The sequence below is a fragment of the Metarhizium album genome (genome assembly GCF_000804445.1).
Source record: "Metarhizium album ARSEF 1941 chromosome Unknown scaffold_13, whole genome shotgun sequence".
NCBI lineage: Eukaryota > Fungi > Ascomycota > Sordariomycetes > Hypocreales > Clavicipitaceae > Metarhizium > Metarhizium album.
Genome location: NW_024467587.1, coordinates 23,641 through 40,686, shown reverse-complemented (window position 1 = coordinate 40,686; position 17,046 = coordinate 23,641). Strand labels below are relative to the sequence as shown.

Here is a 17,046-nt window from a genome sequence, read left to right as displayed (position 1 = left end):
GACGCCAACCGGACGGGCACTGTCCATTTATTACTCGGAGCTGCACTCCGTACTCCGGACTCGATTTCTTCCATGTGACGGAAGACTGGATGGCGAAGCTGCAAGTCGTAGCCATTTCGTTTTAATATCCGATCCCTGGTCTGTGCAATTGTCGGGGTTCGCTTCATGTGCGCGTCCCCGATGACACCCGCTTGCTTGGCCGCTTGCTTTGCCCTTGATGACGAGTTCTTGACTGGCTGCTGGTGACTAAGCAGGCTTCATCCTTTTCCATGTCCACGACGATTGGAACATCGATCCCACCAACACCTTCGCATCCCTGCCCATCACCAGTGACCACGCAACAGCTCCCGCTCAGCCAGCTCCACTGCAACTGCAGTGTGTTGTGTTGCTGGCTTGCTTGCGCTCTTGCCCAGCCGCTCGAGTCCGTCTTTTGCAATGCCCCGGCAGGAAGTCATGTCACGGCTTCACCTGTCCATAATATGGTATATGACTGGGACGCGCATCAGGAGACGTGTTATCGGCTGTATATCGACGAGGGCAGGTCCCTCGAGGACATTATGGACCATATGAAGACTGTTCACAAGTTCACACCGAGGTGAGTCACTCAGACATGGCACCGTGGCACCACGACACCACGACACCATGACACCATGGCACCGCATAGCACCGCTTGCACCCCGAGTTATGATGCAGTTCGACTGGGCTGCCAAGTGCGTCTGCATACACATACAATCTATGACAACTCTGCCCGCACTATCGGCCATGGTGTGAACGGGGTAGACGCACCCTGATCCAGCTTGCGTGGCTCCACGCTCGTCGCTTGCTTGGCGCGCTTGCTGCTTGCTGCTCAACTGCTCCTCAGCCTGCTTTCTCTGTTTTGTTGTAGAATGAACTGCAACTTACACAGCTTCTAGCAAGCGAGCATTCCAGACGCAGTTCCGCCGCTGGAACTTTCCGCCAAAGCAACGGCCCGCATACCAGAATGACCGTCTGGTAAGCCGCATCAAGGAACTCTGGGAAAAGAATTTGGCCCAGAAGGAGATGCTTCGGATCTTGAATGAGGAGGATGGCTTCGACATCAAGGCTAGAGAACTTGTCAGAGTCCGAGCTCGGAACCGGTGGTTATTGAGAGCACCCAACGGCGACAAAGGTAGGGCCCCCCTCGGGGATGACGACGACGACCAGACAGAGGGAGAAGAGTTGCCCAGCTCGTCTGTACCCATGACGGATGCAGGTTCCCCCGCAGCTCCAAGAAACGTCTTGTCCGCCACTGGCTCTGATACCCAACAAGATTCGGACCGTGACATGCGTGCAGAATCTGCCAGCAGTTCCAGAAGGAAACGGCGGAGAGCAAGGCAATCTGCCACTGGGGGCGAGTCTGGATCGCTAAATCGCTTTCCGTCCGAGATGACGCTTGACGAGGCCCGAGCTATTCTCGACCTTGATGTGTCCATATATCGCGCTCTGAGGACACAATTTCAACAAATATGCCAAGAGGATAATATTTTCAAGAAGACCACGGCTGGCACCGAGAAATGGGATGCAGCCAAAACAAAACTTGTTCGTCAGATGCCGCAGATACATGGCTTGCTCTGGTCGAATAGCGAGAAACCCGAGGTCCGGCAACTTGCTCTAGATATCATATGTACGGATGTCACGAAGCGGATGCGGACCATGGAGAAGAGAATGACTCTCGCAGAGGCGAAAAATGTACTCGGTATTAACCCGGAAGAGGCACGCGATATGCGGACGGCATTCTACCTGGTCCTTGCTGATTCTGGTTTCACATGCAAGTCAGACGCTACACCGCAACAGTGGGAAGATTTGAAGACGAAGTGGGGAGATAAATCGGCCTTGGCCAAGCGAATAATGATGAATACAAGGACAAACGGTGACGAAAAGCAGGAGCAGGCTCGAGCTGTAGAAGTCCTAGCTAAAGATATTATGAAGAGGCTACGAGATGAGAGAGGTCGCAAAGACACGAGGAGGCATCACCACCAACACTTGCCAATCAGCCCGGCCGGTTCATCGCAGGCTGGGCAGCTGTCCAAGACGTCTGAAACAGGTCATCCACCTAGTTCTCCGTCAAACGACCAGGTGGCTCTGGCGGAGGGAAACGGAAATCCCAATTTTGACACCATGTCAGACGTATCTCACATTTCACAGATGGCATTTAGCCCTCCAAGCAGCAGCATCGGCGGGCATTTGCCCATGTCGCTACAATCACAGACGTCGAACCTGTCAGATTCGCGAGATGGATTGCCCCGATCGCCCCGAGTGCTTGGATCATCGCCAATACCGCCAGGAATGGGTCTTGAATCTCAGATGAGCTCGTCGTTGTTGCTTGAAGCCAACACCCAAGCCGCTTTCATGGATCAACCCTATGTACAGCCGCAATACGCGCCGCCGGCCACGTCGGCGCCTGTCTTTACGCAAGTCCAGCGAGCATCCACAGCATGTGCAATTTTCCTACGCTTCCACCCGTCATCGTCAAGCTACATCCCCAGCTCAAATCTATGGATAGCCACCCTCACTTCGCATTCAGTGCAGGAGCTCCGACAAGTGGCCGCTGCCAAGTTCCCTGGGACGGCATGCCTCCGCGTCGAGGGCGTGCTCAAGGATGGCAAGGGCTGTGAGTTACCTCTCCAGATCGAAGAGGATCAGGAATTAAGCGCGTACTTGGCGCACTTGCAAGGCACCGCGCCAACGTTCAACGTGCAACTAGTGTGGGAGACGCCTTGAAAAACCATTCGCCTCACCTCCCAGCTACCTACGAAAGCTAGTGGGCTTCTGGGGCGAGGTATGGAGTTCGATTGAAGTTGGAGTTGAACAGTACTTCTCAAGCGACATATCTTACGCAAGGTTCCGTGATGAGTGAGCTACCTACCATGAGCTGGAAGTGCAATGGTGAAGGAGTTGATATGCATACAGCAATAAGCTCCAATGCTTATCGCACCGACAACGTCAATACGTCAATGTAGTCTCTCGGAGAAAAACAAGCCAGAAGGCCATCCTGCTAACAGAGCTCATTTCAGTACAGGAATTGCCATCATTTCTCGCAGGGGTCTTGACTCGGGTTCTCTTTCACAGTGGGGAGTAGAAAGTATTTGACCAGAGCAACACCTCCAGGCCATGGCGCGCTATACTATAATTTGCGGCGGCACATGAGTGTATACGCGCTGGTAGGCAAACGTATTTTGTCAGGCTGTATGTGCATCACCAGCCGTCGTTGTCTTTACCTGGAGAAGAAGTCGTAGAAATAAAACGGCAAGAGATGTACTAGACACCTAACAATTGCTCTCGCCCACCGCGGCCGCCTTCTTATTGAAGACCTTTCGCTTCGTCTGCCCGAGATCTTTTGCCAGTCGCCACGCTTGGTAGCAGTATTGGAAATGGGGGGCCCGGCTTCTAATGTCCTTGGTTTGGAGCGTACTTTCAACCAAACATGTATTCCTTAGGCAGGGGAAGATGCTGCTTGCTTGAAGTGGCGACAGCTGCCAGCGCCCTAGGAAGTCATTCCGGCAAGTTTCCCAAATAACATGGATTGACGTTGCAAATTACTCGACACGTCCACCTCGTGAGTGCCATGTTGGCCCTTTTTCCTCGGATATATCTGGTCGAGGCGATGGCATGGCACGGCGCGGATGCAGATGCCAGCATGTCGGGAGGCGGGACCGGTGGTGGTGCGGGTGGAACAGAGCTTGGAGTCTGGATTCTGGAGTCTGGATTCTGGAGTCTGGACTTCTTGACGTGTGGGGAGCGCCGCTAGCGGCCAGACAAATTTCCGGTGAGCTCCTACCCGACAACACGCATCAGAGGAGCAGACCGAAACTCTCTCAACCACGAGGAGCGTATCTCGTCGAGCAACTAGAAACATTCCGTGCTTGCGAGCCGACAATCACCGCCGCCGCAGACGGAGGGCGCAGCCGGTTCCGTGGGTGCTGGTCTCGAGCAGAGGCAGACACGTCCTGCCATGGCGCAACTTGGACTCCGGGCGATGCCCCCCACGACGACGACCCTGCGAAGCTATGCCTTCACGAGGCTGTCGGCGGCTCGCGCTCCACGAGAGCTCGCAGTGCGTGCCGTCGTACGATGCCATTCAACCGGCATTGAGCCCGGGAACCCCAAACCTCCGAGGCAAGGGAACGAGATGAAGCTGGGGAGGTCGTTCCAGGGCCAGGTCATGGGGAGTATTGGAGCGCGGCTGAGGCGCGAGCGAGAGCAGAGAGAGCAGTACGAGCGGTGGAGAAACATGACGGACCCCTCGAGGAACTGGATGGTCACCTTTTGTGAGTAATGGCGGTGCACTTGTCGGAACAGGGCCCGGGGGCTGTTCACGCGACGCGAGCACGCCGAACTGACTGTACCGCAGTGTTTCTTTCTAGCATAAGCCTCGCGTACTACATGGGCACGTTCTGGCCTCGCGAGGCCGAACCCGCCTCGACCCTTCCTCTCTCCAAGGTCAAAGACCCCAAGCATAATACGAAGCTCGAAAACATGCAGGCAGCCTGGGCGGACTTTGTCAAGATTGTGGGCAAGGAGCATGTCAGCACTCTGGAGACGGACATTGAGCATCACGCCTCCTCCGCGTGGTCCAGCCATCGACCGAGGCCGGACGAGAAGCCCTTTTGTGTGGTGTTTCCAAGCAGCACCGAGGAGGTTTCGGAGATTATGAAGGTCTGCCACCGACGGCGCATTCCGGTCGTCGGCTACAGCGGCGGGACCAGCTTGGAGGGCCACTTCACGCAGACGAGAAGGGGCATCTCCATCAACTTTGGCAGAATGAACAGGGTGCTCGCGCTCCATGGGGACGACCTGGATGTTGTTGTCCAGCCAGCCGTTGGGTGGGAGTCCCTGAACGACGAGCTCGCCAAGGATAATCTTTTCTTCCCGCCTGATCCGGGTCCGGGAGCCATGATTGGCGGCATGGTCGGGACCGGGTGCAGCGGTACAAATGCCTACAGATACGGCACGATGCGCGAGTGGGTGCTCAGTTTGACCGTCGTCATGGCCGATGGCACCGTCGTCAAGACCAGACAACGGCCGCGAAAGAGCTCCGCTGGCTACGACCTTACCAAGCTGTTCATCGGGTCCGAGGGCACCCTTGGTCTTGTCACCGAAGCTACGCTCAAGGTCACCGTGAAGCCGGCGTCTACCAGTGTTGCCGTCTGCACTTTCCCGTCCATCCATGACGCGGCCACCTGTGTCGGCAAGGTCGTTGGCGCGGGCATCCCCGTGGCTGCTGTGGAGATCCTGGACGACAGCCAGATGAAGTTTATAAACGCCGCCGGCATGACGTCGCGCTCGTGGACCGAGGCCCCCACGCTGTTCTTCAAGTTCGCAGGCACCCCTGCCAGCGTCAAGGAGCAGATTTCGCAAGTACAGAGCGTGGCCAAACAGACTGGCAGCAGGTCATTCGAGTTTGCCAGAAGCCAAGAGGAGCAGGATGAGCTGTGGAGCGCCCGCAAGGAAGCCCTCTGGAGCACCATGTCCGTGATGAGGGCGGGTGACAGGGTCTGGACTGGGGATGTCGCCGTGCCCATGAGCCGGCTGCCTCGGCTGATTGAGGAGACAAAGGAGAATGTGCGCAAGAGTGGTCTGACGGCCTCCATTGTCGGACACGTCGGCGATGGAAATTTCCACAGTGAGTGAGACTGCTTTTGCGAGCCTGTAGTTGCTAACTGGTGCTCGCCCAAGCTATCCTGACGTACAGCGAGGCCCAGCGAAGCAAAGCCGAGGCCGTCGTGCACAACATGGTCAAGCGCGCTATCGAGATGGAAGGGACCGTGACCGTAAGTCCGAAAGCATGCTTCATTGCCAGTGGTAGGGATGCTAATGGCGGATTTGTTTGGGGGTGTTTCTTTCGTCAGGGCGAGCATGGCGTTGGATTGGTTAAAAGAGATTACCTTCCACATGAGCTTGGCGAGTCGACGGTCGATGCGATGAGACAGGTACGTTGGCATGTTGCGATTGTACAATGCATGTTGTCGCTGACCGAGCCTATATACATAGATCAAGAAGGCGTTTGATCCCCTGTGCTTGCTAAATTGCGACAAGATTGTTCGCATGCAGAGGCCGAAAAAGGGAGAGGTTGAGGAGTGGTGAGAGACACATGGCTGCTGTCCTTTGTACGAATGGTGTGGGCCGATGTACTATACTCATACTTTTTATATCACTTCACGGACTCGGCCTTTGGCGTCTGCAGGCCGTGTTCACTTGACTGTTCGGTTGATGCATTGAGCGATGATGGTGACTGCCGTGTACGCGAGAGTAGAGTCGAGCCGCCGGCTGCTTAGTCAGCGCTGGACGGCTTCACGTCATGCCCATCCATGCCCTGGCGCCCCTCCACCCCTCCATGCATCACATGGCTGGCACCTCCAGGCCATTCAGGTCCCGGCCCTCGCAATACGTCCAGCTACGGCATGGCTCGTGACTCGGACCTGTGACTTGCTGATCCTCCGGGCCTTCCTGCTCTTCTCTTGACAAACTGCAACGTCGCCCGTGTCCACGTCTCGACATCTCAACAAAAAAAACGAAAAAAAAAATAAAAATAAAAATTAAACAGACACCAGGACCGGAGTTGCTCTGCGACGTCTTTTTTGCTAGTATCTGAGCTCTCTCCGCTTCCAATCCGACAGCCGAGGCTACCGAGTGGAATCCGGCTGCGGCTGCTCGCGTCAACTTCCCCCAGGCCGGAGGAGGCTGTGCTTCCTCCTTTAGCCCACGAGATGTCGCTTTTCACGGCGCAGCTCTACCCAGGCCGGGCCCTAGGCTTCCTGGGTAAGTATCTCCGAACAGCAAGCACTTGCAGTTGACCTGCTATCTAACACGGCGTGTTCGTGCAATGCAGTACTCGGCGCATCGCTCCATGAGGTCCTCACACGCCTCAAGGCCGAGCCGCACCGTTTTCCAAAATTCGAGGTCCTTCACTCACCAGATAGGCCCGTCACCGAACCTGTTTGTATTGTCCTTCCGCGGAATGGAATCCGGCTGCGCTTCGATGGGCCCGAGCAGCGGCTGCGACTGATTGAGGTGGTGGATTTTACAAAAACCCACATCACGTTCAAAGATAGGGATTTGCTGAAGCACACGACGAATGGAACTTCAGCTCCCAGCTCGCCTAGCCCAGGGGAGTCGTCGCTAGGGCCAACGTTTAGACACATTTACCATCGGCTTCTTGGTCCTACCTATGCCGGCGAGTTCATTCCCTCAACCCGCGGGCAGGAAGACGGTACCTATGTGCTGTCATATCCAGGGGTGGCCTTTAATTTTTCGCTGGCCAAATCGGCATACTCACCCGACAAGGATGTCGTGACGCTGTTGTCGGCTTCGTCGAGCCAGGTTGCTACTTCCATGGCGGTATTTAGCGGAACGTCGTGGGCGGAAGCGCGACAGACACTGTGGACAGAGACACTGCCTAGTGTTAAACAGAGCTCCGTACTACCAAAGACCAAGGACGTGTATCCGGACGAGGTGTCGCTGATACGAATACACGGCGGTGGCAAGGTGGACTTGTTTCGCAGGTGGACGAATAATGCCTTTCGGATTCAGCTAGGAGAAACGACACCCCAGGAGCTGGTCATGGAGCTGGGCCCACCGAATGCTATCTACCGGAAAAATGATCAGAAGATGGTGATTCACAAGAAGCGAGCGGCGAGCGGCTCTCGTGGACGGCCAGGTTCGTCTGATATCGGCCGGCCCGATGATCTCACCGACACAGACCAATCATCGATGAACACGGGGTCAGACGATTCAGATAACGACGAAGTCATGGACGAACAAACAGCCAACAATCCTTGGGCAGAATGCTTCTACAACTACTTCCATCTCGGCTTTGACATCCTCCTCTCGCTACCAGGAGAGCCGTCGGCCGTGCCTCCCGCAGGCGACACCAACGAAGACGCCGCAGGAAACACCATCAAACGTCATCGTCCCGACCGTCTTGTGGCGTCCAAAGTCGTCCTCCACGGCAACGTGCCCGGCTCGTACGAGTTCAACCGCCACCGCCGCTGCCGGTGGGAGATTGCGTACCTCAGGGATGTCACGTCGGAAACGGAATTCAGATACGTTGAAAAAGAGATGAAGGCCAAATGGGAGGGCGCATATTCACCGGGCAAAGTGCCACAAACACAAAGGGGAATGGCGTTGAACCGCGGATGGGGCGACAGTCCGGGGAGTAGCTGCGAGTTTTTGGGCGGCTGGGAAGAGAGCGGCGCCAAGAGGGCGGAGGCAAACGGCGATTCGACTACGACGCTATATGGGTTTCCAGGCATGGTATTCGAGGTTTTGAGGAATGATTATGTTAATACGGTGACGATATTTTGAAGGTGGCCTAGATGATCCTGGGCGCTTAGGTGCGTACAGTTTTTGACTTGGGCCTGTGCAAGCGTCAACCATGGTAATCCACGCACGAGGCAACTCCCTTGGCCATTCTGCTGTTGGTGAAAGCTGCTAACTTGGTACACAGATGTAGAGTCGGCCAGAAGCGCGCTGCAACTGGCACCGACGCCGGCCGGCCCAGCGCCGGTGATGATGTCGAGGAGGGAGGCGGCCGAGGGAATTGTCTTGACGGAGCGGCGAGGGTCCGGCCCTTGGGCATTCACTCATTTCAACTGTGCGAATGTCTGGGTCAATATCAAAGCCAAGGTCCACACATGGCACCCGCACGTTGAGACACATGCACCCGCACCCGCACCCGCACCCGCACACCCACTTCAGATGCCACCCAGACTGGACCGACTGGACCGACTGGACCGACTGGACCCAAGAGAAGAGTCCATGATGCAAGGCCAACCAACATTGAAGGTGTCAGACACCGGTGGCGCCATTGGGGCATGGGAGCCATTTGAGAGCAGCTGATGCCCACCCCTCCCTCCCCCAGGTGCGTTCTGGTTCTGCCGGGGTAGGGGAGCAGATTGACAGGACACACCCTTGGCCGTTGCGGGTGTTTGTTGACCCCCTTGGCGATGGACGTTGGTGGTTGAGCACAAGGTGGCCTACTTTGAGTAGGTACTTACTTGAGTACTTACTCAAAGTAAGTCCCTACTTGCTGCTGTACGGAGAAGGTACGGGCACGTACTTAACCCAGATGCGTGCCTACCTTAAGTACTCAAGAACTTGAGTAGGTACTCGAGCACTCGACGGACTAGCAAACTTGCGATAGGAGCCTTGGGCCGTCCGTCCAGGGGCCGGGGGGGGGGAGATCGGGCGTGGGGGGCGTCCAGCCACTTGGCAACTTGAGCAGGCCAACTACCGCTAAGTACCTAAGTAGGCACTTGAGTACCAGTCTGCTCCGCAGGTACCTGGCTGGGTACCTAACCTGACCTAACCTAACGAGTAGGGCCTCACGACAAAGGACAAAGGACAAAGCGGAGTCGAGCAGGCGACGGTACGGAGTACGTACATACTTTACGCAACATTGACGATTGACAGAGTGCCGTGCCCTGAGACCTGAGACCAGACCAGACTCAAAATGGCCCGTTGCATCGGCCAGTTCCTGACTCCTCACAAATCCACGAGTACAAATATAAATACAAATGGCAACTACTAGTTCGGTTGGCCTTGCCTGGCATCAACCAGAACCAGACCCTTTGTGTACTCCGTACGGCGTACCTGCCTTGTCTACTCACCTGTCCAGTTGAATATTCCAATCCGTCTTCAAGGCCCCCGCCGTTCGTCGCTCGTCAACTCCCACCGTCTCCATACATATAATACCACACCATACCTCACCATACCTCACCATACCTCACCTCACCTCACCTCACCTCCCCCTCGTCCGCACCTCGCCAACTTCATCACACTCTCGACCAAAGCATCAAGGAGTATCCCAACCACTGTCGACTTGCCTTGTGGAGACGAGTCTTTCCGGCATCTGCACACCCATCCTCACCACATCTTGTCCCGGCATTGTTTCCCGCCTCGCGCTTCCAAAATGTGCAACTACATCTACGTTGGTGCCTCATCTGCAAACGACCACGGGACCATGCGTCCAACGCCATACTAACCACTTGAGCCGCACAGAAAGAGCTAAGCTGCCAGCATCACTACCATCTCGTTGAATCCTGGTGCTCCAAATACATCGAAACGGAGCGGAGGTGTCAGCCCATCATTGTCAGCAAACAGTACTGGTGAGTCTCCTCTCAGAACCAAAACCACCCTCATGTGCTCGGGGTCGACGTCGGATCGCCACTTGGACATGTATCACGATGCTGACAACTCGCGCAATAGGGGCGACGACATTTGCTGTGCGTACCACGAATGATCACAACAGTTCCCAGTCTTTGGATTTCATGTTGTGTTGATGATTGTACTGATGCTTGGTTCCGCAGCTGCCTGCCGAGAACGACAACAGCCAAGCAATCATCCATGGGCGAAACTCATTCAACGGCCTACGCCCAAGTTTCCTTCGTACCCTCCGTACCCTTACGTTTCTGCACGGTAACGGCATGTGGGATCCACGCCCATGTCCCGTCTCTGCCTCTGCCTCCGTGTCTTGGGCTTGAATTATTGAAGCACGGCTAAGGCTAGGCGGATGGGAGAACCTGCATCAGTCAGTCGCCCGCCTGCGACTACCCAGGGTCACAGTACTATTTCATCAGCGCAAGAATTTGGTCACATCGGAATCGGCTGGAAAGAATGCAGTCTTTCTTTTTTTCTTTGGCTTCGGGGCGCGAACCACGTAATATTTGTTTTATTTTCTTTCGTACGAAAAGCGGAGGATGGATGTCTGATTACAGTTTTAGGTTGATGGTGGTTTTGTCTTTATTCCTCCTCCATTTCTTTTCTGTTGTGAGAGCTCCACGCACGAGGCGTGTGGCACGGCGCACTTGGCAGTTCAATTCTTGCATCGAAATCGGCATTCAAAAGCAGCAATAAGAATTGGACTCGTGCAACCTCAGGAGTAGGCTGGGAGCGACATCGGAAGACATGCACTAATCGGGACACCAGCAGTGTCAGGGATGCCTGCAGAGGCGAAGAAGCAGTTTGAGTTATTGACAAATGCGGCCCGAAGGCAGGCCATGTACGGGGTATAAGCCAGCTACCTGGCCATGCGTATCGCAAAAAGGCACGAATAGCACCCAATTTGAGACAGGCAAGATTTGATATGGATCTCAGTTCACACGTTACGTTGCACGTCTGTACGGAGTATATTATTAGCCCAAGGGCAAACCGGTTACACCCTGGCTGGTCACCCAGAGCTTGTCTCTCGCCTCATCGGCCTTGTTTGAGTCAGCGCGATCGGCCGAGCAGCCAGTCCGGTTCACGTTCTCGTTCTCGATGCTCACTGATTAAGGGGAGGATACCCATCTACAGCCCCCGAGGCGCTCGTGCCACGGTCACGGACCAGCCGGGAGTGCTTATTATTATAGATGCCGCTGTGTTACTGCCTCGTGTATGGGACGGCGGCCAATGTCGTCTTGGTATGGCGTCCGTGGACCGGAGCTCACAGCGACCAGGGCAGCCGGTATCGAGGCGGACAACTCCGTGACGGTAGAAGATTCCATGGAACTCGCATGTGCTGCCTCAGTCGGGCTGCCACCCACAGACTCGGCAGTTGTTTGTGATATCAGTACTGGCGTACTCCGTACTGGGATGCCCATGAGCGCGTACCAGGAAGCGATGCGCGAGATCAAAACTGCCGAACCGCCGCGGCCGTGGGCGCCCAAGACTTGGTTGATAGACGTGGCGTGGTCCTTTCCTCCTGGCCCCTTGTTTAATGTTGGAACAAACCATCTCGATTCGGTTCCCGCGTCAGTGGTTCACGAGCGATGATGGGTCCGGGATCAGGGCATATTGGGATGCAGAGTCGACGTGCGTTTTCCCACGCCACAGTCGTCGCACAGTATGGCATGCCGTGTTCTCCAGGGCCGCCTGCTCATGCCTCATTCACCGACCTGCAGTTGCCGGGGCATTTGGGCTTTGGTGCTACCTGCAGCCAACCTTAGTTGGGACGCATGTAACTACGTGTTACGCGGAGTGGGAGGAGTGCGTACGCCGCAGCACCGTACGGAGTACTAACTTGATGGTCTTGCCTACTTACTTGAGTACTCCGCACCTGGGTATGCATCCAAGCAAGAAAGGTATGCAGCATGCCAGCAGGGCGAGACCGTGACGGGTGTTCAAAACAGCTTGTTCGACAGCTCCAACGCCAAGTTGTCCTCCCGATGACTGTCGGCCTCGTTCGCGTCTTTCCTTCCGCAGAGGCTGCAGGGAGATGCGACGCCCTTGGACTCTGCTTGCCTTGCCGTGGGGAAGTGTCACACCCCCGGCTCCCGTGCCGTCCAGCTCAGTGTGAGGCGGCGGCCTGTTTGGAAGGGGAGGCTTGAGGCACAATCTCATTGTGGAGTCGAGCAAAGCACACACACTTCACGTACCCTTGGGTCTGTACGGAGCAGATGTGTACTGTACGTACCAAGTTGCGCGTCGGCAGCCGGGCAGTCGGGGGTGGTTCTGTGCTGCAGTTCAGCTCATCCTAGTGGCTTAGTCTTGGTGTTGGTGTTGACGGCGATACGCCGTAGTGGTAGCACATAGGATGTGCCTCCTCGGGTAGACAGACAGAAAGTTGCCATGCCAGTTGGAGACCTGTCAGGTTTGGACGGGGCAGATCCGGTTGGGCATCGAGTTGCAGGTCAAATATGGCTGGCTGGTCGCGTGAGCAGTCGCGATAGGAGCATCAGCATCACCAGTGACCACTCACGCACCCATGACGGTGCTGCTGCTTGGTACCTGCAGTCGGGCTCTGTCGAAGCTGAATATCCTCCGTCCCGGGACTTCTATCTCTCTCTCCATCCCTCCCCCCTTTGCCGCCTCCCTCTCTCGCTTCCGCCTTTCGGACTCTTGGGGTGGAGTTCCAAGTACACGATGGCTGCCATTGCTCCATGCCGTCTTGATCGGAATCAAGTACACTGCCCGGCAGGGGGTCTCGTCTGCTCGACCGCGTCCCCGGCGAGCCAGGATCTTGACACAGCCGCATGATGATGGCGTTGATGCTCTGATGCCCTGTATCGACGCGCAACGCCCTCTGAAGCCAAGCCCGTTTGTTACCAATGCTTGCCGTCATCGGCTCCGACCACGTTGAAGCGGTTCCGGAGGGCCAACAGACGCGTCTCTTCTGCGGCAGCACGGCCATGGTCTTGGCGCGCGGGCGGTGAACGTTTAAACGTCCGGGCCATGAAACAGCAGAATAAGCATTTTCTTTTGCGTGCCGCAGCAACTGGGGATCCACAGGGACGGACCCGTCACAGACCAGAAGTGTCGCGACAGCCACCACAAGGCTGAGGCGGAGAGGGGAAACTACGCCTGGGTCCAAGGCGACGTTACGTGGGCGACGGGTCGAGAGTGTCCACGGATGGGACGCGATTGGCCTCGGCTGCAGCAGGCAAAAAGGCCTAAAGGCGTTTATGCTTTTTGCTTTTTCTTGCTCTCTACTAGTTAGTACTTTCTTTTCTTGGCGGCTCGCTTCTTGGGGCCAGAACGAGACGACGCAACCGATCAACCGATCCATCCATCAAGTGGTTGGCGACTGTGCGGCTCGAGACCAACTTGCTTGCGTCACTGCGTGCTGGCTTTTTGTTTTATTTTTCTTTTCCCTGGCTTGCTTTGCTTTGCCTTGTTTTGCGGCACCACGACGCTGGGCGTGGCTGCAGTCGCATTGCCGTGTCCCGACGGTTTGGTCGGCTTCGTGTTTGATTCAGCGGGCACGTTTCGATGACTGGGCGGGACTGGGGGATTCAGCTTCACTTCCAAGCTCCTCAAGTACGTTGTACGGAATACGCGAGAATGAGAGAGAAGGAGAGAGAAGGAGAGCGGGGAAAAGAGCTTGTGTGATGACCATCTCGGCGGGTGGTTTACGGTCTTTGCACATTGCATCTCGAGTATATGCATATGGCGGGTTGGAGTTGAAAGACACCACCCAGCGCCATGCCATGGTGAACTGCTCTCTGCACTGCTCCTCGGGACTTGCAGAGTCCTCCGTACATGTCATCAGTCAATCAACCTTGGACCAGCCACCCCGGCCCGTCAAACTGATCCGCGGCTCCGCAAGCAATCCACACCATGTCGACATCAGTGCGCAAACAATACCCACTCGTCGTCCCCTGTGTCGTGTCGTGCATTCGTCGACGGTGCTCACTGCTCACGCCAACTGGAGCGTATCGACAAGAGTCAAGACAAGCCAGGCTAGCTGCCCACCTCCGGCTAAGATTGGGGCACAATGCTCCGATGAAAGGCTCCCGTCCACCACCGGGAGGCCCTCTGCTCGCGCCGTCCCTCGAGTTCAACGCCGTGGCGGAAATCATGCTCGGCAAGGACCCCTTCGGTTGGTCAGTCGAGGTCCCGAGCCATGTACTCCGTACCGTGCGCATCGCACTGGTGGGGAGCATCATCGGCCGCACGCGCGCTGATCAACGCTGCCTGGTCGGATTCGGATTCTCGGCGTCCCTTTGGTCTGTTACTTGAACGCCCGCCCCCCAAGAAACAGGTTGACTGCTGTCTAGGCAAGTAACGAACTTGTTGTAACATACATACGCAGCACCGTACGGAGCACCGACTCCCGAGTTCCCATCATCCGCTGCCCCGTTGTTGCCTGTGGAAGGAATATCGCAAGGCCCGCCAATTCCAACTCCCAACCATGCGTGGGTGCATGAACTCGCTCCACTCTCAAAAAGAAAGGCCATCCATCCCTCCATGGTCCTCGGCTTGCCGTGCGTGGGATGCCAGCGTGCCCGCCCTCGCGCCGTCAATCGCCAGGTTCTGGTTGTGAAATCGTTGGTCACCATGTGCGTTGGCGCGCCGAGGCCGAGACGCTGGTGTCTTGGCAGTTCTTCCTTGCGACGTTGAAGTCCGGGGGCTTTGGCACCTCCAAACGACCGCAGCCGCTTGTAACCAACACGCATCAAAACCCTGCCGTTTCCCACGGACGGCTGTGCCCCCTCAGGAAAGGAAATGAAGAAGACCCTCAGACCCTGGACCCTGGACCCTGGACCCGTCCTTGACATAATGCGGAGTACATGCATCGACAAGCAATGCCTTGCCTGTATTAGCGCCTGTCAAGCCTCAAATCCCAGGAGAGAACCACACTGCTCGTGAATGGGTACAGTCACCTTGTCCGCTGTCCGAGACGAGATGGTTGCCCTTGATTCGGGCTTGTAATGACATGGCTGGATAAGCTGTCACCGCTCGACGCCATGACGTCCGAATCGTCCTCAAGCTCGAATCACCGCAACGAGCCAATCGAGCACGGGTACGGGTACGGTACGGGCACGGGTACGGGTACGGGTACGTTGAAGACCCAAGTCCGGCGCCTCCTGCGCGGGACAAGAGTCAGGTGACTTGAATTAAAAAATGTAGCTTTGACGCGCTTGGGGACGCTCGGACAGAGGCGTTGGCAAGATAACGTACGAACAAGGCAAGTCAGGTGCATTTGTTGCTGTTGGGCGTGCCAACGACTCGTCATGTCGAACAAGCCCTCTGCGCACTCCGTACGTGGGAGGCTGTCGTTTTGTCATGCGTCGACGGAGAGAAGAAGGGACGAACCACGCGCTTCCAAGGGGGTTACAAGTACGAGGGCTTTGTTGTTGACCAAGATGAAAATAAAATGATGCGGCGCCTGTGCACCTCTGCGTCTTCTCGACCCTTCGATACGATACAGTCACCGGATCTCTTGGCAGGGCTTATTTTTGGCTTGTTGGTTATCTCAATCTGCCCCGTCCCTCGTCCTGTTCCCTGTCCACGTGCTCCTCGTCCATGTGCTCCTTGAACGTACCGACGCTCTGTCTGGCCTTTACAATAACTTTTCCTTTTCCTCCGTTGGACTGCTCCGCGGCGAGAACGAGTCAGACAATCGCAAGACAGGCGAGGCAACCTTGCTGAAGGGGGCATTTTCACGCCATCAACCAACGAAAGCGGCGTCTTGGGTGCCGGGCCATCAAGGTGAGCCTGCCCGAGATGCCTGGCCGACGAATCGTGTTGTAGATTCGAAGTCGATGTTACGCATGGGTTCGGGAGAAGGTGTAGCATGGTTGGATGGATATAGCGGCTCAAACGGTTGCGACGGACCGGGCTGGCGGAGTTGACACAACAAAGGTGGACGCGAAGAGCGCATTTGGGGACGAGCTTTCCCTGCGAGGTTGTCGGTCCTGGTCTTGGTCCTGGTCCTGGTCCTGGTCCTATCGAGTCGTGGCAAGACGGGAAATCTGGCATGCGGTGGTGGCTGCAGATCAGAAATGCGCCCCATGGTGGAAGTTTGAGCTGTGTCTTTTGGCTGTGGGTAGAGAGAGCTAGTCCATGTCTGAAGCCTGTTCGAGGGCCCTATTTCTGTAAACATCTGGCCGCTGCTTCACTGGCTCTTTTGGTGCTTGATGTCAGAATCGGCGGCCGCCACGACGGTCCCGTCAGGAAGAACCCTCTCTGTAGCTCTGACGTGCGCCAGAAGAAACGGATAGGCCAAGTCGCAAAGCCACGAGGTCCCAACGAAGATGACGGAAATGGGATGAAATACGAATCCGTGTGCTTCAGGCCAGAACCACCACAGAAGTACGCACGTCCCGGGAAGACCGAGCAGCGTCCCGACAAACCGGCTGAACCTGTTGGAATGCGAAGAAGCCAAGTCAGCCGCGGCTTTCACTCGTCAAGAAGAACACCGAGCAAGTCATGACCGCTCTGCCGCTGCCCCCGTGATATCGGGCATCACGCTAGCTAGTACTAGCCCGTGCTTCGTGCTATAACACATGCAATTTCGTCGGCCCCAAAAGCGAACCAGACGAGGCCCGCGAGTCGTGATTCTCCGGCAAGGCAACGAAGCACGGGTAGCCTCACGACTAGTATGAGTATGGGCTCATTGCTCGGCGGGGTGGCTTGCGTGTTGGTCACGGACGGCTTGTTCAGCTTTGAACACGGAAAGCCACTCTTGTCAAAGTGGCTTGAGCAAAAGGGAGGAAGAGAGAATGGAGAGATGTGACAAGGCAGAAGGGTCAAGAGTCAAGACGACCCAACAGACAGACGCAGGGCTGTACTCGGCACCGCACAGAGGACCGCCCCCCCCCCCTC

At 56.2% G+C, this 17,046-nt stretch overlaps 3 protein-coding genes across 3 annotated transcripts; all 3 read left to right on the top strand.

The window, feature by feature from the left end:
- Positions 1 to 479: 479 nt before the first annotated feature.
- Positions 480 to 2,742, top strand: MAM_05255 (uncharacterized protein; the record flags this gene model as incomplete). Its single annotated transcript, XM_040824053.1, has 2 exons — positions 480 to 595; positions 915 to 2,742. The coding sequence occupies 2 exons, from the start codon at positions 480 to 482 to the stop codon at positions 2,740 to 2,742; spliced, it is 1,944 nt and encodes a 647-aa protein (XP_040677765.1).
- Positions 2,743 to 3,973: 1,231 nt separating this feature from the next.
- Positions 3,974 to 6,105, top strand: MAM_05254 (D-lactate dehydrogenase; the record flags this gene model as incomplete). Its single annotated transcript, XM_040824052.1, has 5 exons — positions 3,974 to 4,289; positions 4,373 to 5,644; positions 5,698 to 5,792; positions 5,871 to 5,951; positions 6,013 to 6,105. The coding sequence occupies 5 exons, from the start codon at positions 3,974 to 3,976 to the stop codon at positions 6,103 to 6,105; spliced, it is 1,857 nt and encodes a 618-aa protein (XP_040677764.1).
- A 623-nt stretch (positions 6,106 to 6,728) lies between these two features.
- Positions 6,729 to 8,325, top strand: MAM_05253 (UPF0183 domain-containing protein; the record flags this gene model as incomplete). The annotated part of the gene is made up of 2 exons (XM_040824051.1): positions 6,729 to 6,780; positions 6,851 to 8,325. 2 exons carry the CDS (start codon positions 6,729 to 6,731, stop codon positions 8,323 to 8,325), a joined length of 1,527 nt encoding a protein of 508 aa, XP_040677763.1.
- Positions 8,326 to 17,046: the final 8,721 nt, after the last annotated feature.